The 22,856-nt window shown below is 43.6% G+C and overlaps 1 protein-coding gene across 1 annotated transcript; it reads left to right on the top strand.

Annotated features, from left to right (window-relative positions):
• Positions 1–226: 226 nt before the first annotated feature.
• LOC115916954 (lysophospholipase D GDPD3-like) lies at positions 227–21,990 on the top strand (the record flags this gene model as incomplete). Its single annotated transcript, XM_030970689.1, has 7 exons — positions 227–365; positions 995–1,037; positions 2,074–2,209; positions 3,248–3,293; positions 4,219–4,337; positions 5,552–5,641; positions 21,886–21,990. Coding segments are annotated over exons 1-7 (678 nt in total), but the record flags the coding sequence as incomplete, so codon positions are not given.
• Positions 21,991–22,856: the final 866 nt, after the last annotated feature.

Genomic DNA, 22,856 nt, shown 5'->3' with positions numbered 1-22,856 from the left:
TCCGCAATGCATTGTGGGTTCCGAGGCATTACTATTAAAACCAGGAAGTCTCCGCCTCATTGCCGTGCATTGTGGGTAACGAGGCGGAAAAAACCTTCTAATCCCGCAGTGCATTGTGGGTACCGAGGCACTCCTTAATTAAACACCTGAGACAGGTGCGCGGCCACGCCCAAAACCAGTTCAAAACCAGTTCCAAACCAGTCCGAACCAGTCCGGGAGGGCAGCCATGGCGGCGCTGGCGCTCGGCGTGGCGCTCGGGGCGGTTTTGGCGGCGCTCGGCGCGGTTTTGGTGGCCGCCATTGCCCGGAGGGGCTCGGAAGGGCCGAAATTGGCCGTACCGGGAAGGGCGGTGGCGCACAGGGGAGGTGAGAGGGGGCGGGGCTTAAAAACGGAGGGGGCGGGGCTAAGATGAATGGGCGGGGTTAAAGGGAGAGGGAGGGGTTAAAGGGGGAGGCGGTTGGGGAGGGGGAGGGGCTTAGGAAATGAGGGTGAGGGGATTGGGGTGGGGGAGGGGGAAATGGGGTCAGAAAGTGTGGGGGAGTGGGCGGGGCTAAATAGAGAGGGCGTGGCCTAAATAGGAGGGGCGGGGCTAAAAAAGGGGTGGAGATAGAGGAGAGTTTGGGGGAGGGGCTAAAGGAGATGGGGGATGGGTTGAAGGGGAGGGGGCGGGGCTGAACAGGAGGCGGGGTTAAGGGGGAGGGGCTAAAGGAGATGGGGGATGGGTTGAAGGGGAGGAGGCGGGGCTGAAGAGGGGGCGGGGTTAAGGGGGAGGGGCTAAAAGAGGAAGAGGGGAGGGGCAAACAGGAGAGGTGTGGGGGAGGGGCTTAGAGAGGGGAGTGGTTTAAGAAAAGGGGAGGGCCTTAAAGGGGTGAGGGGGCGGGGCTAAAGAGGGAGGGCTCAGGAGGAACCAATGTAGCCCCTAATGAGCCCTAATGAACCCTTAATTAGCCCTAATTAGCCCTAATGAACCCTTAATTACCCCTCATTAACCCAGGCGCGGGGGAGCGAATCGAGAACACCATGGAGGCCTTCGAGAAGTGAGGCCACGCCCCTTTCCCCTGGCCACGCCCCTTCCAATTTATCTTTTCTCCAGTGCAGTCCCCGCCCCCTTTTTAATGGCCCCGCCCCCCCTGAGGCCTGTGGCTGACTTTAAATCTAAGCCCCGCCCCTCTTCCTTTGGCCACGCCCCCATCACCAGCACCAAGGTCTCTAATTGGCTGTTACTCTAAGCCTCGCCCCCTTTTTTGCTTGGCCCCGCCCCCAGCACAGAGTCAGAGGGATCTGACTGCTTTGATTGACTGTACATCTAAGCCCCGCCCCTTTTTGCTTTGCTCCGCCCCCAGTGCAGTTTCCAATCTATCTAATTGGCTGTAACTCCGAGCTCCGCCCCTTTTATTGTAACCCCACCCCCTACTCCCTCCAAGCACTTTAAATGGGTGAATCCCTAAGCCCCGCCTCCTTTTCCCTTGGCTCCGCCCCAATGAGATCTCCAAGGGCTATGATGTACTTTAAACCAAAGCCCCGCCCCTTTTCCTGTGACCACGCCCCCACCCTCTCAGATCTAATTTCCTGTAACTCTAAGCCCCGCCCCCTTTTCCTGTGGCCATGCCCCCATCCGCTCAGATCACTAATTTTCTCTACCTCTTAGCCCCGCCCCCTTTTCCTGTGGCCACGCCCCCACGCTCTCAGATCACTCTAATTTGTTCTAACTCTAAGCCCCGCCCCCTTTTCCTGTAGCCACGCCCACCACCCTCTCAGAGCACTAATTTTCTCTACCTCTAAGCCCCGCCCCTTTTCCTCTGGCCACGCCCCCACCACCATCTTAGAGCTAATTTCCCCTAACTTTAAGCCCCGCCTCCTTTCCCTTGACCCCCCCCCGCGCAAATTCAGACGGCCGTGATTGGCTCAATCTCTAAACCCCGCCCCTTCTTTTGTCCCCGCCCAGAGCTCTCTAATTACCCGAACATCTAAACCCCGCCCCCTTTCATGTCCCCGCCCCCTCCACCAGCCCCGAGCTTTGCGATTGGCTGCATCTCCTAACCCCGCCCCTTTTCCCCTTGGCCCTGCCCCCAGCGCGGTGTCGGAGGGCTGCGATTGGCTGGAGCTGGACGTGCGCCGCACCCGCGACGGCGTCGTCGTCGTCTGTCACGACCGGGAGCTGTCGCGACAGAGCGGCCGCCATCTTGACGTCACCCAAACCGATTACGCGGCGAGTTCATTAACGATTAATCGGCGATAATTAACGGGATTTGAGGGATTTAGGTTAATTAGGGGGTTGATTAATTGGGCGAATGGGTAATTAGGGTGTAATTAGGGGGGGTTAATTAGCGATAGTTAATTAGCGGTGATTAGTGGGATTTGGTTAATGGATCGTTATGCTAATTAATGGTAATTAGTGGTAATAAAGGGTTAATTAATGGTAGCAAATTTTAATTGGTGATGAATAATAGTAATAATTAATAGTAATAAGGAGTAATTAATGGTAATAGATGGCAATTATTGGTAATTAATTTAATTGGTGCGAATTATTGGTAATAAGGATTAATTAATGGCAATAGATTGTAATTAGCGGTAATTAACGCTTATTAGTGCGAATTAATGGTAATTAGCTGAAATCAACGGTGATTAATGTTAATTAATGGTCGTTGGTGGTCATTAATGGGTGGTAGCGGAAATTAATTGTACTTAATAGGAAAATAATGGGAATAATTAGGGGTAATTAATGGTAATTAATGGTAATTATTGGTAATGAATTGTAATTAGTGGTAATGAATAGTGATGAATTGTAATAAACAGTGGTGATTAGTGCAAATAATTGGTAATTAATGGTAATTAATGCTCACTTATGTGAATTAATGGTAATTAATAGTAATAAAGAGTAATTAATGGTGTAATTGTATTCATTAATTAATTAAATGAATGGTATTTAAATCAGTGTCAATTTAGTTAATTGGGGAATTAAATGAGCGGTGATTAATGGGAATTAATTGCATTTGGGGCTAATTATTGGTAATTAGTGGTAATTAGTTCATAATAATTGCGAATTAGCGGTAATTAATGCTAATAGGTGATAATTAATCGTCCGTAATTTGATATTAATTTTAATTTAGAAGCAAATTATCTCCATAATTAAGATTAATTAATGAATAATTAGTAATAATTAATAATAATTAACCTAATTTAACCTTAATTAATCAATTATTAGCGCCTAATTAACAATAATTAACATTTAATTATCCCTCCCCAGGAGCTGCCCCCTTACCGGAGCCCCCTGGAGGTGACGTTCTCACCAGGTGACCAAAAAATGGAAATTTTGGGGTTAAAAATGGAAATTTTGGGAATATTTGGGGATTTTGGGGTCAAAAAAGCCAAAAATCGGGAAAATTTGCGGAAAATCCGCTCAAAAAATGGGGAATTTGGAGAAATTTTGGGTCCAAAGGAATTTTTGGGCCCAAAATTGGGAATTTTGGGGAAATTTGTGGAATTTTGGGTCAAAAAATCCGAATTTGGGAAAATTGGGAAAAATGGGAATTTGGTGGAAATTTTTGGGGTGGAAAATGAGAATTTTTTGGGAATTTTTGGGTGAAAAAATGGGAATTTTGTGGAATTTTTTGGGGTGGAAAAATGGGAATTTTGTGGCAATTTTGGGGGAATTTTGTGGAAATTTTTAAGTGGAAAAATGGGAATTGTGTTGAAATTTTTTGGGTGGAAAAATGGGAATTTTTGGGTGGAAAAATAGGAATTTTGTGGAAATTTTTGGGTGGAAAAATGGGAATATTGTGGAGATTTTGGGGTGAAAAAATGGGAATTTTGTCGAAATTTTTGGGTGGTAAAATGGGAATTTTGTGGAATTTTTTGGGTGAAAAAATTGGGAATTTTGTGGAATTTTTGGGGGAGAAAATGGGAATTTTGTGGAATTTTTGGGGGGAATTTTGTGGAATTTGTGGGGTGAAAAAAAGAGAATTTTGTGGAAATTTTTGGGTGGATAAATGGGAATTTTGGGTCATTTTGGATCCAAAAAATTTGGAATTTTGGACAATTTGGAGAATTCTCCCCTCCCCCACCCTTCAGCCCCTCCCCCACCCCCAAAATTCCCAAAATTTCCATTTTTAACCCCAAAAATTCCCGGGATTTTTTACCCTGGGGGCGTGGCCTGAAGCAGTTTAGCCCCGCCCACGCCTCTAAGCCCCGCCCCATTGAAGCCCCGCCCCCTTTCAGGCTCTTTCTCCTCGGGCTCCGATCGCCGGATCCCCCGATTGGTCGACGTCTTCCGGCGCTTCCCGCGGCAGCCAATGAGCATCGAGGTCAAGGACGACGACGATGACCTCATCAATGAGGTCACAAAAGGGGGCGGGGCTTCCCGTGGGGCGGGTTTGGGGCATTTTTGGCCATTTTTGGGTCATTTTTGGCCATTTTTCGGATATTTTTGGCCATTTTTGGGACATTTTTGGCCATTTTTGGGATATTTTTTGGGACCATTTTTGGGCAATTTTTGGCCATTTTTGGGTCATTTTTGGTCATTTTTGGTCAGGTTTTGTCATTTTTTGTTATTTTTGTTATTTTTTGTTATTTTTGGGTCATTTTATGTCATTTTTAATCAATTATTGGCCATTTTTTGGACCATTTTATGTCATTTTTTGGGCCATTTTATGTCCTTTTTTGGGCTATTTTGGGTCATTTTTTGGGGCATTTTAGGTCCTTTTTTAGTCAATTATTGATCATTTTTGGGTGATTTCAAGGTCATTTTTGGGTCATTTTAAGGTCATTTTTTAGTCAATTATTGGTCATTTTTGGGTGATTTTAAGGTCATTTTTGGGTCATTTTAAGGTCATTTTTAATCAATTATTGATCATTTTTGGGTCATTTTAAGGTCATTTTTTAGTCAATTATTGGCCATTTTTTGGGTCATTTTTCGGGACCATTTTTGGACCGTTTTTTGATTAATTTTTGGGCTATATTTGGGTCATTTTTGGGTAATTTTATATCATTTTTTAATCAATTATTGATCATTTTTTGGACCATTTTCTTTCCTTTTTTGGGCCATTTTAGGGCCTTTTTTGGGACCATTTTGGGACCATTTTTGGGACCATTTTTGGGACCTTTTTCGATTAATTTTTGGACCATTTTTTGGTCATTTTAAGGTCATTTTTTAGTCAATTATTGATCATTTTTTGGGTCATTTTAAGTTAATTTTTTAGTCAATTATTGATGATTTTTTGGGTCATTTTAGGTCATTTTTTAGTCAATTATTGATGATTTTTTGGGTCACTTTAAGGTCATTTTTGGGTCATTTTAAGGTTCTTTTTTAGTCAATTATTGACCATTTTTTGGGTCATTTTATGTCCTTTTTTGGGACCATTTTTGGGCCATTTTTTGATTTATTTTTGGGCCATTTTTGGCTCATTTTTTGGAGCGTTTTATGTCATTTTTTAGTCAACCATTGACCATTTTTTGGCTCATTTTAGGTCATTTTTTTTTGGCTCATTTTAGGTCATTTTTTCCCCATTTTTTCACCATTTCCACCCCAATTTTTTTCCCCTTTTTTTCCCAGGTGGCCTCCCTGGTCCGCAGCTTCGACCGCGCCCCCATCACCCTCTGGGCCTCCTTCCGCCAGCGCATCCTCAGCAAATGCCGCCGAGCCGTGAGCCCCTCCCCCACCCCAGAGCCCCTCCCCCACCCCGGGACCCCTCCCCCACCTCACGGCCAAAAAAAACCCGGCGAAAAAAGGGTTAAAAATGGATTTTTGGCGATTTTTTAACGAATTTTTTAAGATTTGGGGGTTTTTTTAACGCAAAATTTGGGGGGTTTTGGGGGTGGGGGAGGGGCTTGAGCCGAGCCCGCCCCTCCCCCGCCCCCTCGGTCCCTCCCCCACCTCGCGGCCAAAAAACACCCGGCGAAAAAAGGGTTAAAAATGGATTTTTTTAGCGATTTTTGCTGATTTTCCGTGTATTTTTTCCCATTTTTTCGGTTTTTTAACCCAAAATTTGAGGGGGTTTGGGCGTGGGGGAGGGGCGGGGTAGGATCAGGCCCCTCCCCCACCCAAAAGCTCAAAAAAAAACCGGCGAAAAAAGGGTTAAAAATGGATTTTTTAAGCGATTTTTTGGGGGTGGAAAAAATGGGAATTTTGGGCAATTTTGGGTGAAAAAAATGGGAATTTTGGGGCGGGGAAAAAAAATGGGAATTTTGGGAGGAAAAATGGGAATTTTGGGCAATTTGGGGAGGAAAAAATGGGAATTTCAGGGGGAATTTGGGAATTTTGGGCAGAAAAATGGGAAATTTGGGCAATTTGGGGAGGAAAAAAAGGGAATTTTGGGGAATTTTGGGTGAGAAAAATGGAAATTTGGGGAATTTTGGGTGAGAAAACCCACAAATTTTGGGGAATTTTGGATTTAAAAAATGGAAATTTTGGGGGATTTTGGGTTTAAAAATGGAAATTTTGAGGAATTTTGGGGTTTTAAAAATGGGACTTTTGGGTGAGGAAACCCGCAAATTTTGGAGGAATTTTGGGTTTACAAAAGGGAAATTTTGGGGAATTTTGGGTGAGAAAAATGGAAATTTTGGGGTTTAACAAAATGGGAATTTTGGGGTTAAAAAATAGAAATTTGGGGGAATTGTGGTTTAAAGAATGTAAATTTTGGGGGCACTTTGGGTGTAAAAAACTACAAATTTTGGGGAATTCTGGGTTTAAAAAATGAAAATTTGGGGGGATTTTGGGTGAGAAAAAATTGAAATTTTGGGGAATTTTGGGTGAGAAAAATGGAAATTTTGGGGTTTAACAAAATGGAAATTTGGGGGTAATTTTGGTTTAAAAAATTGAAATTTTGGGGAATTTTGGGGTTTAAAAATGGAAATTTTGGGGGAATTTTGGGGTGAGAAAAACTGCAAATTTTGGGGGAATTTTGGGTTTGAAAATGGAAATTTGAGGGTAATTTTGGTTTAAAAAAATGGAAATTTTGGGGGCATTTTGGCATGTAAAAATAGGGACTTTTGGGTGAGAAAAATGCAAATTTTGGGGAATTTTGGGTTTAAAAAATGGAAATTTTGGGGAATTTTGGGTGAGAAACACAGTGAATTTTGGGTTCTAAAACCCGCAAATTTTGGATTTAAAAAACGCAAATTTTGGGGGAAATTTGGGTTTAAAAACCAGAAAATTTGGGGAAATTTTGGGTTTAAAAAATGGAAATTTGGGGGGATATTGGGGTTTAAAAAATGGGAATTTTGGGGGAATTTTGGCATTTAAAAATGGGATTTTAGGTGAGAAAAATGCAAATTTTGGGGAATTTTGGGTTTAAAAAATGGAAATTTTGGGGAATTTTGGGTGAGAAAAATGGAAATTATGGGGTTTACCAAACTGGACATTTTGGGGTTAAAAAACGGAAATTTGGGGGAATTTTGGGGTTTAAAAAATTGAAATTTTGGGGAATTTTGGGTGAGAAAAACACAACTTTTGGGGAATTTTGGGTTTAAAAAATGGGAATTTTGTGGAATTTTGGATGGGAAAAAACGCAAATTTTGGGGGAAGTTTGGCGTCTAAAACCCTCAAATTTTGGGCGATTTTCCCCAGGTTTTTTTTAATTTAATCATTTTAATTGTATTTATTTTTTTATTTTAACCCTTTCCTGCCCCCCCGTCCCCAGCACCCCTCGATGCCGTTTTTGGGGGGCATTTTGGGTGTAAAAACTGCGAATGTTGCGGCTCTGGTACCTAAAAATGCTGCCGCTGCTGCCGCTGTTGGGTGCGAAACACTGCTCTTCCCGCTGCCCTCCATCATCAACCGGTGAGGGAACAAAAAAAACCCGGCCAAAATAGGGTTAAAAATGGATTTTTGGCGGTTTTTGCGATATGGGGATTTTGGTAGTTTTTTTTAAAAAGCGATATTTTTGGGGATTTTTGTTTAAAAATTTGGGGATTTTAGGTTTTAAAATTTGGGGATTGGGGGTTTAAAAGGCAAGGTTGGGGAAGGTCCCTCCTCTACCAAAAAAACCAAAACCTGGCCAAAATAGGGTTAAAAAACCTGATTTTTGGAGATTTTTGCGTTTTAGGGGGGGAAATTTTGTGGTTTTTTGGGGATATTTTCGGGGATTTTTATGGGGAAATTTTGGGGTTTTAACCCAAAATTTGGGGGGCAGAGCAGGGTCTAAAAGTTGGGGTTAGGTCGAATTTTCGTGTTACCAAAAACCAAAAATCCGGGCAAAAAGAAAACGTTAAAATTTGGATTTTTTGGGTTTTTAAAACCGAATTTTTGGGGGATTTTTTGGGGTTTTTAAGGATATTTTGGGGATTTTTGCGGTTTTTAGGGATTTTTGGGGATTTTGGGAACCCAAAATTTGGGAGTAGGGCAGGGTCAAGGTGGGGTCAGGTCCTCCTCTACCCAAAAACCAAAAACCCGGCAAAATAATCATTTTAAACTGGAATTTGGGTGATTTTTTGCAACCCTTTTTCCCCCGCATTTTTAGCGATTTTTTTGTGATTTTCGGGGGGTTTTTTGGTGATTTTTGGGGATTTTTTGGGATTTTAACCCAAAGTTTGCGGCTGGGGCAGGGTCAAGGTGCGCGCAGGCCCTCCATCATACCCGAGGAAAACAAAAAAACCCGGTGAAAAAAGGGTTAAAAATGGATTTTTGGCGATTTTTTTGCGATTTCTGGGCGATTTTTGGGGGTTTTTTGGCGATATTTTCGGGGATTTTTTGCAATTTTTTGGGGATTTTAACCCAAAATTTGGGAGTGGGGCAGGGTCAAGGTGGGGTCAGGCCCCTCCTCTACCCAAAAAACCAAAAAAATCCGGCGAAAAAAGGGTTAAAAATGGAATTTTTGGTGATTTTTTTGCGAATTTTCGCTATTTTTGGATGATTTTTTGGGTGATTTTTTTGCAATTTTTTGGGGATTTTTGGGGATTTTAACCCAAAATTTGGGGGCGGGGCAGGGTCAAGGTGGGGTCAGGCCCCTCCTCCACCCAAAAAACCAAAAAAACACGGTGAAAAAAGGGTTAAAAATGGAATTTTGGCAGGTTTGGTTACAGGGAGGGGGCGGGGCTAAAGGGAAGGGGCGGGGCCAAACAAGGGGGTGGGGTTACAGGAGGAGAGGATGGGGCGGGGCTAAAGGGAGGGGGGAGGGGTTAAAGGGATGGAGGAGGGGCTAAAGAAATGGGGCGGGGCTAAAGGGATTGGGTGAGGTTTAAAAGGGGAGGGGCTAAAGAAGAAGAGGTGGGGTTAAGGGAGTGGGCGGGGCTAAAGGAGGGAGCCGGGGAAGCAAGGGCGGGGAGGGGCTAAGAGGAAAGGGGCGGGGCTAAAAGAATGGGGCGGGGTTAACGCGATGGGCCGGGGCTAGAGGAGGTGGGGATAAAACAATGGGGGCGTGGCTAAAGGGGTGGGCGGGTATCAAAAGGGGGCGGGGCTAAAAGGGACGGGCGGGGCTAAAGGGGCAGGCCTAAAGCGTGGAGGCGGGGTTAAAGGAAGGGGCGGGGCTAAATGAGGGGGATAATTGGAGGGGCGGGGCTAAAATAATGGGGTGAGGCTAAAGAGATGGGGCGGGGCTAAAAGGTTGGAGGAGGGGCTAAAGGGAAGGGGTGGGGCTAAAAGAGTGGGCAGGGCTAAAGTGATGGGCTGGATTTAAAGGCGTGGGCAGGGCTTAACAGAGGTGGGCGTGGTTTCCTTTGTGGTGGGCGGGGTCAGGGGGTGTGGGCGTGGCTCTGACCCCGCCCCCCTCCTTTCCCCAGGACGTATTTTCCCCTCCCCCGCGGCCCGGCCGGCCACGCCCTGAGCAAGATGGCGGCAGCGTGAGTGGGGGAGGGGCGGGGTCACTCAGGGGTCACTCGGGGGTCACTCAGGGGTCAGAGGTCACTCACGGGTCACTCTGCCCCTCCCCCAGGGTCGTACTCCGCCCCCAACTCCTGAAGCACCTCAAGAGCCGCGGGCTGCAGGTGAGGGGGCGTGGCCAATAGAAAAGGGGCGTGGCCAAGAAAAAGGGGCGTGACCAAGAAAAGGGGGCTTGGCCACAGAGAGGGGGTGGATTAGAGGAGGGGGAGGGGCCAAAAATTCAAATTTTGGGGTGGGGGCAGGGCAAATCTTCCCAATTTTGGGGTGAAAAAATGCAAATTAGACGGGGGAGGAGCTGAAAATGCAAATCAGGAGGTGAAGGGAGGGGGAGGGGCCGAATTCTCCAAAATTTTGAGAAAAAAAATTCCCCAAATTTTGGGGTTAAAATGCAAATGTGGAGTAGGTGGGGGGGGTGTGGTCAAAAATGCAAATGTGGGGTGGGGGAGGGGCCAAAAATTTCCCAATTTTGGGGTGGGGGAGGAGCCAAAATTTTCTTTTTTTGGGTTTAAAAATTCAAATTTGTGGGGTGGGGGAGGGGCCAAAAATTTTCCTTTTTTGAAATTTAAAAATCCAAAATTTTGGGGTGGGGGAGGGGCTAAAAATTTCCCAATTTTGGGGTGGGGGAGGGGCCAAAAATTTTCCTTTTTTGGGGTTAAAATTCAAATTTTTGGGGGTGGGGGAGGGACTAAAAAATCCCAATTTTTTGGGGGGGGGGGGGGCCAAAAATTTCCCTTTTTTGGGGTAAAAAGGTCAAATTTTGGGGGTTGGGGAGGGGCCAAAAATTTTCCTTTTTTGGGGTTTAAAAATTCAAAATTTTGAGGTGGGGGAGGGGCCAAAAATTTCCCAATTTTGGGGTGGGGGAGTGGTCAAAAATTTCCCTTTTTTGGGGTTAAAAATTCAAATTTTTTGGGTGGGGAGGGGCCAAAATTTCCCCTTTTTTGGAATTAAAAAATTCAAAATTTTGAGGTGTGGGGGGGGCTAAAAGTAAATCCCAATTTTGGGGTGGGGGAGGAGGCAAAAATTTCCCTTTTTTGGGGTTAAAATTTCAAATTTTTTGGGTGGGGGAGGGGCCAAAAAATCCCAATTTATTGGGTGGGGGAGGGGCCAAAATTTTCCCTTTTTTGGGGTTAAAATTTCAAAATTTTGAGATGGGGGAGGGGCCAAAAATTTCCCAATTTTGGGGTGGGGGAGGAGCCAAAATTTTCTTTTTTTGGGGTTAAAAATTCAAATTTTTGGGGTGGGGGAGGAGCCAAATTTTCCCAATTTTGGGGTGGGGGAGGGGCCAAAAATTTTCCTTTTTTTGGGTTTAAAAATTCAAATTTTTGGGGTGCGGGAGGGGCAAAAAAATTCCCTTTTGGAAATCTAAAAATTCCCAATTTTGGGGTGGGGGAGAAAGGGCCCAAAAATTACTCGTAGGTAAAAGGTCCCAAAATGGGGGTCAAAAACGAAAAATGGGAGAAACGGTCCAAAAATTTTCCTTTATGGGGTTTAAAAATTCAAAATTTTGAGGTGGGGGAGGGGCCAAAAATTTCCCAATGTTGGGGTGGGGGAGGGGCCAAAATTTTTTTGGGGTTAAAAATTCAAAATTTTGGGGTGGGGGAGGGACTAAAAAATTTTCTTTTTTTGGGGTTAAAAAATTTGAAAATTGCCAGGTGGGAAAATTTCCCCATTTTTGGAATTAAAAAATTCAAATTTTTGAGGTGAGGGAGGGGGCCAAAAATATCCCAAATTTGGGGTGGGGGGGGGGGGGGGCCAAAAAATGACCCTTTTGGGGTTAAAATGACCCAAAATTTGGGGTGGGGGTGGGGGGGGGCCAAAAATGACCAAAATGACCCAAAAATTGGGGTGGGGGAGGGGCAAAACAGATCCAATTTTTTTTTTATTTTTGACCCAAAAATGTTGCCCCAAAATGACTCCAAAATACCCCAAATGTGGCTGAATTTGTGCAAAAATGAACCAAAAATGGCCCAAAAAGGGTCCCAAAAAATGACCCTAAATGACCCAAATTTGGAGCCGGAGGTTCCTGGAAAATGGGGAAAAAATGAAATAAAAACGGCAAAAAAAATGGAATTAAAATGGTCCAAAAAATGGCTTTAAAAATGACCAAAAAATGACCCAAAAATGACTCAAAAAAGATCCCAAAATGGTCGAAAAATGACCCAAAAAATGGCCCAAAAATGGCCCAAAACATGGTCCAAAAATTGACTCAAAAATGGCCCAAAAATGACCCAAAAAATGACCCCAAATTGACTCAAATGTGGTCCCAAAATGAGCCAAAAATGGTCCCAGAAAAGACTTTAAAATCAGCCAAAAAAAACCAGAATATGGACCCAAAAATGATCCAAAAAATGACTCAAAAATGACCCCAAAATGACTGAAAAATGCCCTAAAAATACCCAAAAATTACTCCAAAAATGCCCAAAAAATGAAGCAAAAATGACCCAAAAATTGTCCAAAAAATGACCAAAAATTACCCAAAATGAGTCCCAAAAATGACCTCAAAAATGGCCCAAAAAATGGCAAAAAACATCCAAAAAATGACCCAAAAACGGTGCCAAAAATGACTCCAAAATTACCCCAAAATTGGCAGAAATTTGTCCAAAAAATGAACCAAAAATGGCCCAAAAAGGGTCCCAAAAAATGACCCTAAATGACCCAAATTTGGAGCAGGAGTTCCTGAAAATGATAGAAAATGGAATTAAAATGACAAAAAAATTGAATTAAAATCTGAAAAATGGTTTAAAAATGACCAAAAATGACGGAAAAATGGCCCAAAACAGACCCAAATATTGTCCTAAAATGGCCCAAAAAATACCCAAAAATTGACTAAAAAGTTGTCCCAAAATGAGCCAAAAAAGACTTTAAAATGAGCCAAAATGCACCAAAATGGCCCCAAAAATGAACCCCAAATGGCCCAAAATTGGATCAAAAAAAGACCCAAAATGAACCAAAAATGGCCAAAAAAGGAACTAAAAATGGTTCAAAAATGATCCAAAATTTGTCCAAAAAATGTAAAAAAATGACCAAAAAATGATCTCAAAATGAACCAAAAAATGGCACAAGTTGGCCCCTAAAACACCCCAAAAATGTGTCCAAAAATGACCCAAAAATGCCCCAAAAATGGGTCCAAAAATGACCTGAAAAGATCAAAAAATGGTCCTAAACTGACTCAAAGATGGTCCTAAAAATTGTCTCAAATTGGCCCAAAAGTGACCCAAAAATGGCCAAAAATGACCCAAAATTACCCCAAAAATGGCAGAAAAATGCCCCAAAAATGGTCCCAAAAATGACTCAAAAATGACCAAAAAATGACAGAAAAATGTCCTAAAAATACCCAAAAATTACTCCAAAAATGCCCAAAAAATGAAGCAAAAATGACCCAAAATGACCCAAAAATTGTCCTAAAAATGACCCAAAAATTACCAAAAAAAGGACCAAAAAATGACCTCAAAATGGCCCAAAAATGCCCCAAAAATGACCCAAAAAATGACAGGAAAATGTCCTAAAAATGACCCAAAAATTACTCCAAAAATGACCAAAAAATGGCCCAAAATGACCCAAAAATTGTCCCAAAAATGACTCAAAAATTACACCAAAAACGGCCAAAAAAGGACCAAAAAATGACAGAAAAATGTCCTCAAAATGGCAGGAAAATGCCCCAAAAATGACCCAAAAATGACCAAAATTGACCCAAAAATGCCCCAAAAATGACCAAAAATGACAGAAAAATGTCCTAAAAATGACCCAAAAATTACTCCAAAAATGACCAAAAAATGACCCAAAAATTGTCCTAAAAATGACCCAAAAATGACAAAAAATGACACCAAAATTGCCCCAAAAATGGCAGGAGAATGCCCCAAAAATGGTCCCAAAAATGACCCAAAAATGACCAAAAAATGACCAAAAAATGACAGAAAAATTTCCTAAAAATGACCCAAAAATTACTCCAAAAATGACTAAAAAAGGACCAAAAAATGACCTCAAAATGGCCCAAAATGCCCCAAAAATGGCCCGAAAATTGACCCAAAAATGACCAAAAAATGACAAAAAAATGACAGAAAAATGTCCTAAAAATAACCCCAAAATTACTCCAAAAATGGCCCAAAAATGAGTCTAAATAACCCAAAAATGACTCAAAAAATGTCCTAAAAATAACCTAAAAATGACCAAAAAAAGGACCAAAAAATGACCCAAAAAAAAGACAAAAAATGACAGAAAAATGTCCTCAAAATGGCAGGAAAATGCCCCAAAAATGGTCCCAAAAATGCCCCAAAAATGGTCCCAAAAATGACCAAAAAATGACACGAAAATGACAGGAAAATGTCCTAAAAATGACCCAAAAATTACTCCAAAAATGACCCAAAAAATGGCCCAAAAATGACCCAAGATGACCCAAAAAATGTCCTAAAAATGACCCAAAAATTACCAAAAAAAGGACCAAAAAATGACCTCAAAATGACCCAAAAATGCCCCAAAAATGACCAAAAAATGTCAGAAAAATGTCCTAAAAATGACCCAACAATTACTCCAAAAATGGCCCAAAAATGAAGCAAAAATGACCAAAAAATGACAAAAAATTACTCCAAAATTACCCCAAAAATGGCAGGAGAATGCCCCAAAAATGGTCCCAAAAATGACCCAAAAATGACCGGAAAATGTCCTAAAAATTACCCAAAAAATGACCCAAAAATGACCCAAAAATTACCCCAAAAATGACCCGAAAATGACCCGAAAATGCCCAAAAATGCCCAAAATTGTCCCCAAGCCGCCCCTCCCCCAGCGCAGGCCGAGCCGGGGATGGGGGAGGGGAAGGAGGGGGAAGGGAAAGGGGGGGGAGGGGCCGCCCCTCCCCCCACCCCCCACCCAACCCCCCCTTCGGGTCCAGTGGGGCCACCCGGGGTGGGGGAGGGGATTGTGCGGGGTGGGGGAGGGGCTCGGGTTGGATTTCAGGGGTGGGGGGGAGGGGATTTGAAGGGTGGGGGGGGGCTTGAGGGGCTCTGATTTGGGGGAGGGGTCCTGAGGATGGGGGAGGGGCTGGGATTGGACTTTGAGGGGTGTGGGGGAGGGGCTTGGGGGGTTCCTGAGGGTGGGGAGGGGCTGAGATGGGACTTGAGGGGGGGGAGGGGCTCGAGGGGAGATTTAGGGGGGTGGGGGAGGGGATTGGGGGATGGGGGCGGGGGGATGGGAAATTGAGGGTGGGGGAGGGGATTTGGGGGGCTGGGGGGAGGGGCTTGAAGGGGTGGGGGGAGGGGCTCGGAATGGACTTTGGGGGGTGGGGGAGGGGTTTGAGGGGTGGGGGTTGGGGGTGGGGGGGGATTTGAAGGGTGGGGGAGGGGATTGAAGGGTGGGGGAGGGGCTTGAGCTTCCCAGAGGGTGGGGGAGGGGCTCGGATTGGACTTTGAGGGGGCGGTGGGGGGAGGGGATTTGAAGGGGGGTGGGGGGGAGGGGCAGCGGAGGGGATTTAGGCGCGAGGCCGGGGTGGGGGAGGGGATTTGAGGGGGTGGGGGAGGGGCATGGCGGCTCCCGGAGCGGATCCCTGGGATTTGGGGGTGATCGGGGGGTACTTCCTGCTCGTCATGGCCGTGGGGCTCTGGGTAAGGAAACCCCCCCCCCAAAAAAAAAATCACCCAAAATCCCCGAAAATCACCCCAAAAATTCACCCTAAAAATCCCCAAAAAATCAACCTAAAAACCCCAAAAATTTCGAAAAAATCACCCCAAAAATTCACCCTAAAAATACCCAAAAAATCAACCTAAAAACCCCAAAAATTCCAAAAAAATCAACCTAAAAACCCTGAAAATCCACCCTAAAAATCCCCAAAAAATCAACTTAAAAACCCCAAAAATCCACCCTAAAAATCCCCAAAATCCCCAAAAATCAACCCAAAAATCCACCCTAAAAATCCCCAAAAAATCAACTTCAAAACCCCAAAATCCCTGAAAATCAACCCAAAATTTCACCCTAAAAAATCCACCCTAAGAATCCCAAAAAATCAACTTAAAAACCCCAAAAATTCCAAAAAAATTAAACCAAAAAACCCTGAAAATCCACCCTAAAAATCCCCCAAAAATCAACTTTAAAACCCCAAAAAATCGACTTTAAATCCCCAAAAAATCAACTTAAAAACCCCAAAAATCCACCCTGAAAATCCCCAAAATCCCCAAAAATCCACCCTAAAAATCCCCCCTAAAAACAACATAAAAATCCCAAAAATCCATAAAAAACACCCCAAAAAAAAAATAAATAAAAATCAACCAAAAAACCCCAAAATTTTAACCAAAATCACCCCAAAAAATCCACCCTAAAAATCCCCAAAAAATCAACCTAAAAACCCCAAAATCACCCTAAAAATCCCCAAAAAATCAACTTTAAAACCCCAAAAATCCACTCTGAAAATCCCCAAAATCCCCGAAAATCAACCCAAAAATTTCACCCTCCTAAAAAAATCCACCCTAAAAAAAAATCCTGAAAATTCCCAAGGTCCTCCTAAAAACTCAAAAAATCAACCCTAAAACCCCAAAATTTAAAAATCAACATAAAACCCCAAAAAATTCACCCTAAAAATCCCCAAAAAATCAAACATAAAACCCCCAAAAATTCCATAAAAATCACCCCAAAGATCCACCCTAAAATCTCAAAAAAATCAACCTAAAAAACCCCAAAATTTTAAAAAATCACCCCAAAAATTCACCCTAAATATCCCCAAAAATTCTACTTAAAAACCCCAAAAATTCCAAAAAAATCACCCCAAAAATTCACCCTAAAAATCCCCAAAAAATCAACTTTAAAACCCCAAAAAATCGACTTTAAATCCCCAAAAAATCAACTTAAAAACCCCAAAAATCCACCCTGAAAATTCCCAAAATCCCCAAAAATCCACCCTAAAAATCCACCCTAAAAAATTCATCCTAAAAATCCCAAAAAATCAGGGTAAAAACGCCTGAAAATAAATAAAAATCAACATAAAAAACCCCAAAAATTCCATAAAAATCACCCCAAAAATCCTCCCTAAAATCCCCAAAAAATCAACTTAAAAAACCCCAAAATTTTAAGAAATCACCCCAAAAATTCACCCTAAAAATCCCCCAAAAATCCACTTTAAAACCCCCAAAATTCCAAAAAAATCAACCTAAAAACCCCAAAAATCCACCCTAAAAATCCCCAAAATCCCCAAAAATCAACCCAAAAAATTCACCCTAAAAATCCCAAAAAATCAAGGTAAAAACCCCCAAAAAATAAATAAAAATCAACATAAAAACCCCAAAAATTCACCCTAAAAATCACCCCAAAAATCCTCCCTAAAATCTCAAAAAAATCAACCCAAAAAAAACCCCAAAATTCACCCTAAAAATCCCCAAAAAATCAACTTTAAAACCCCAAAAATTCACCCTAAAAAAAATCCCCAAAAATCAACTTTAAAATCACCCTGAAAATCTCAAAAAAACCTAAAACCCTAAAAATCCCGAAAATCCCCCAAAATCCCCTTTTAAAAAATCACCAAAAAACCCCAAAATTTAAAAAAATCAACCCAAAAATTCACCCTAAAAATCCCAAAAAATCAAGGTAAAAACCCCCAAAAATTAAATAAAAATCAACATAAAACCCCCAAAATTCACCCTTAAAAATCCCCAAAAATCAAACATAAAAACCCCAAAAATTCCATAAAAATCACCCCAAAAATCCTCCCTAAAATCTCAAAGAAATCAACCTAAAAAACCCCAAAATTTTAAAAAATCACCCCAAAAAATCCACTCTAAAAATCCCCAAAAAATCAACCTAAAAACCCCAAAAATTCCAAAACAATCAAGCCAAAAACCCCGAAAATCCACTCTGAAAATCCCCAAAATCCCCGAAAATCAACCCAAAATTTCACCCTAAAAAATTCACCCTAAAAATCCCAAAAATTCAAGGTAAAAACCCCCGAAAATCAAATAAAAATCAACATAAAACCCCCAAAAATTCCATAAAAATCACCTCAAAAATCCTCCCTAAAATCTCAAAAAAATCAACCTAAAAAAACCCCGAAATTCACCCTAAAAATCCCCAAAAAATCAACTTAAAACCCCAAAAATCCACTCTGAAAATCCCCAAAATCCCCAAAAATCAGCCCAAAATTTCACCCTAAAAATCCCCAAAAAATCAACTTTAAAACCCAAAAAATAATCAACTTAAAAACCCCAAAAATTCACCCTAAAAATCCCCAAAAAATCAAACATAAAACCCCCAAAAATTCCATAAAAATCACCCCAAAAATCCTCCCTAAAATCTCAAAAATATCAACCTAAAAAAACCCAAAATTTTAAAAAATCACCCCCAAAATTCACCCTAAAGATCCCCAAAAAATCAACTTTAAAACCCCAAAATCCCCGAAAATCAACCCAAAAATTCACCCTAAAAATCCCAAAATTTCACCACCAAAAAAATCCCAAAAATCCTGAAAATTCACCCCAAAAATTTCACCCTTAAAAAAATCAAAATCCGAAAATTTACCCCAAAAAAATCCCAAAAAATCAAAAAATCCTGAAAATTCACCCCAAAAATTCAATGTAAAAAATCCCCAAAATCCTAAAAATTTACCCCAAACATTCAATGTAAAAAATCCCCAAAATCCTAAAAATTCGCCCTCAAAAATTCAACCAAAAATCCCAAAATCCCGAAAATTCACCCCAAAAATTTCACCCTAAAAATCCCAAAAAATCCAATATAAAAAAATCCCAAAATCTCGAAAATTCACCCCAAAATTTTCAGCCTTAAAAAAACCAAAATACTGAAAATTTACCCCAAAAATTTCACCCTAAAAATCCCAAAATTTCACCCTAAAACCCCCAAAATCCCAGAAATTCAACCCAAAAAATTCCACCCGAAATTTCCCAAAATCCTGAAAATTCACCCGGAAAAATCCCAAAATTTCACCCCCAAGAAATCCCAAAATCCCCCAAAAATCTACCCCAAAAATCTCATCCATACTGGTTTATACTGGTCCGTACTGGTCCGTACTGGTCCATACTGGTCCATACTGGTCCATACTGGTCTATACTGGTCCATACTGGTCCGTACTGGTCCATACTGGTCCATACTGGTTTATACTGGTCCGTACTGGTCCATACTGGTCCATACTGGTTTATACTGGTCCGTACTGGTCCATACTGGTTTATACTGGTCCGTACTGGTCCATACTGGTCCATACTGGTCCATACTGGTCTATACTGGTCTATACTGGTCCATACTGGTCCATACTGGTCCGTACTGGTCCGTACTGGTCCGTACTGGTCCGTACTGGTCCATACTGGTTTATACTGGTCCGTACTGGTCCATACTGGTCCATACTGGTCCATACTGGTCCATACTGGTTTATACTGGTGCGTACTGGTCCCAGTCCCTGCGCAGGCGCGGTGGGCGGAGCCTCTCCGGGTATTTCCTGGCCGGACGCAGCATGAGCTGGGCCCCGGTGAGTGCCCAGACTGGTTTGAACTGGTTTGTACTGGTTGGTCACTCTGGGGTCACTCAGGGGTCACTCGGGGGTCACTCTGGGGTCACTCAGGGGTCACTCATTGGTCACTCAGGGGTCACTCAGGGGTCACTCAGGGGTCACTCTGGAGTCATTTTTGGGGCCATTTTTAGGGTCACTTTTGGGGTCACTCATTGGTCACTCATTGGTCACTCTGGGGTCACTCAGGGGTCACTCAGGGGTCACTCGGGTCACTTTGGGGGTCCCTTTTTGGTCACTTTGGGGTCACCTTGGGGTAATTTTTGGGGTCACTTTTGGTCACTTTGGGATCATTTTTGGGGCCATTTTTAGGGTCACTTTTGGGGTCACTCATTGGTCACTCATTGGTCACTCAGGGGTCACTCAGGGGTCACTCAGGGGTCATTCTTGGGGTCCCTTTTTGGTCACTTTGGGGTCACCTTGGGGTCATTTTTGGGGTCACTTTTGGTCACTTTGGGGTCATTTTTGGGGTCACTCAAGGGTCACCCAGGGGTCACCCGGGGGTCACTCAGGGGTCATTTTTGGGGTCACTGATTGGTCACTGATTGGTCACTCATTGGTCAGTCAAGGGTCACTCAGGGGTCACTCAGGGGTCACTCAGGGGTCACTCAGTGGTCACTCATTGGTCACTGAGGCGTCACTCAGGGGTCATTCTTGGGGTTCCTTTTTGATCACTTTGGGGTCACCTTGGGGTAATTTTTGGGGTCACTTTTGGGGTCACTCAGGGGTCACTCATTGGTCACTCAGGGTCACTCAGGGGTCACTCTGGGGTCACTCAGGGGTCACTCAGGGGTCACTCATTGGTCACTCTGGGGTCCCTTTTTGGTCACTTCGGGGTCACCTTGGCGTCATTTTTGGGGTCACTCATTGGTCACTTTGGGGTCACTCATGGGTCACTGAGGGGTCACTCAGGGGTCACTCAGGGGTCATTCTTGGGGTCCCTTTTTGATCACTTTGGGGTCACCTCGGGGTCATTTTTGGGGTCACTCAGGGGTCACTCATGGGGTCACCTTGGGGTCATTTTTGGGGTCACTTTTGGGGCCATTTTTATGGTCACTCATTGGTCACTCATTGGTCACCCAGTGGTCACCCAGTGGTCACTCAGTGGTCACTCAGGGGTCACTCATTGGTCACCTTGGGGTCACTTTTGGTCACTTTTTGTCACTTTGGGGTCACCTTGGGGTCATTTTTGGGGTCCCTTTTGGGGTCACTCATTGGTCACTCAGTGGTCACTCAGTGGTCACTCAGTGGTCACTCAGTGGTCACTCACGGGTCACTTTTGGAGTCCCTTTTTGGTCACTTGTGGTCACCTTGGGGTAATTTTTGGGGTCACTCAGGGGTCACTCTCTGGTCACTTTTGGGTTCCCTTTTTGGTCACTTTGGGGTCATTTTTGGGGCCATTTTTGGGGTCATTCAGTGGTCACTCAGGGGTCATTTTTGGGTCACTCAGGGGTCACTTCTGGTCATTTTTGGGGTCATTTTGGGGCCATTTTTGGGGTCACTCATTGGTCACTCATTGGTCACTCAGTGGTCACTCAGGAGTCACTCAGGGGTCACTCATTGGTCACCTTGGGGTCACTTTTGGTCACTTTTGGTCACTTTGGGGTCTCCTTGGGGTCTTTTTTGGGGTCACTCATTGGTCACTCAGGGGTCACTCAGGGTCACTCAGGGGTCACTCAGGGGTCACTCATTGGTCACTCAGCGGTCACTCAGTGGTCACTCATTGGTCACTTAGGGGTCACTCAGGGGTCACTTAGGGGTCACTCATTGGTCACCTTGGGGTCACTTTTGGTCACTTTTTGTCCCTTTTGGTCACTTTGGGGTCACCTTGGGGTCTTTTTTGGGGTCACTCATTGGTCACTCAGGGGTCACTCATTGGTCCCTTGTGGTCACTCAGGGGTCACTCAGGGGTCACTCAGGGGTCACTCATTGGTCACTCAGGGTCACTCAGGGTCACTCATTGGTCACTCAGGGTCACTCAGGGGTCACTCAGGGGTCACTCATTGGTCACTCATTGGTCACTCAGGGGTCACTCAGGGGTCACTCAGGGTCACTCAGGGGTCACTCAGGGGTCACTCATTGGTCACTCAGGGTCACTCAGGGTCACTCAGGGGTCACTCATTGGTCACTCATTGGTCACTCAGGGGTCACTCATTGGTCACTCAGGGGTCACTCAGGGTCACTCATTGGTCACTCATTGGTCACTCAGGGGTCACTCAGGGTCACTCAGGGTCACTCATTGGTCACTCAGGGTCACTCAGGGTCACTCAGGGGTCACTCATTGGTCACTCAGGGGTCACTCAGGGTCACTCATTGGTCACTCATTGGTCACTCAGGGGTCACTCAGGGTCACTCAGGGTCACTCATTGGTCACTCAGGGTCACTCAGGGTCACTCAGTGGTCACTCAGGGGTTGCTCATTGGTCACTCAGGGGTCACTCAGGGGTCACTCAGGGTCACTCAGGGGTCACTCATTGGTCACTCAGGGTCACTCAGGGGTCACTCAGGGGTCACTCAGGGTCACTCAGGGGTCACTCAGGGTCACTCAGGGGTCACTCAGGGGTCCCCATTTGTCCCCTCCCCAGGTCGGGGCCTCGCTCTTCGCCAGCAACATCGGCTCCGGTCACTTCGTGGGCCTGGCGGGGACGGGCGCGGCCGGCGGCATCGCCGTGGGCGGCTTCGAGTGGAGCGTGAGTCGCGATAGCGCGCGATATATCGCGATACCACCCCCGAATCTCGCGAGATTTCCCTTCCTAGCCCCTCACGTCGCGGTATATCGCGCCCCCACGGCGGTTCTATCGCGATAGAGCAGCGCCCCCTGGTGGTGCTGGGATTTTTTGGGGATTTTTTGGGGATTTTTGAGATTTCTTGGGGATTTTTTTGAGATTTTTTAGATTTTTTTTTGAGATTTTTTGAGATTATTGATTTTTTGGATTTTTTTTTTTGGGTTTTTGGGGGATTTTGGGGATTTTTTGGATTTTTTGGAGATTTTTGGGGATTTTTTGGGGATTTTTGGAGATTTTTGGGGATTTTTGGGATTTTTTGGGGATTTTTTGGGGATTTTTGGGGATTTTTGGTTTTTTGGGGATTTTTTTGAGATTTTTTGGGGATTTTTGGGGATTTTTTGGGGAATTTTTTGGGATTTTTTGGAGATTTTTTGAGATTTTTGGGGGATTTTTGGGGGATTTTTTGGGATTTTTTGAGGTTTTTTGGGGATTTTTTTGGGGATTTTTGGGGATTTTTGGGGATTTTTTGTGGATTTTTTTGGGATTTTTGGGGATTTTTGATTTTTTGAGATTTTATTGAGATTTTTGGGGGATTTATTGGAGATCTTTTTGATGTTTTTGAGATTTTTTTGAGAAGGTTTTCAAAGATTTTTTTTTGAAAATTCTTTGAAATTTTTTGAGAATTTTTTAGGATTGTTTTGAGATTTTTTTGAATTTTTTTTTCCTGTACTTTTTGGAGATTTTTTGAGATTTTTTAAATTTATTTTTAAGATTTTTCTGGGATTTTTTTGGGATTTTTTTGGGATTTTTCGTGGATTTTTTGGGGATTG

The sequence above is a fragment of the Camarhynchus parvulus genome, unplaced genomic scaffold (assembly GCF_901933205.1).
Source record: "Camarhynchus parvulus unplaced genomic scaffold, STF_HiC, whole genome shotgun sequence".
Lineage (NCBI taxonomy): Eukaryota > Metazoa > Chordata > Aves > Passeriformes > Thraupidae > Camarhynchus > Camarhynchus parvulus.
Note: the sequence above shows the minus strand (reverse complement) of the source record. Positions and strands in the feature narration are given on the sequence as shown.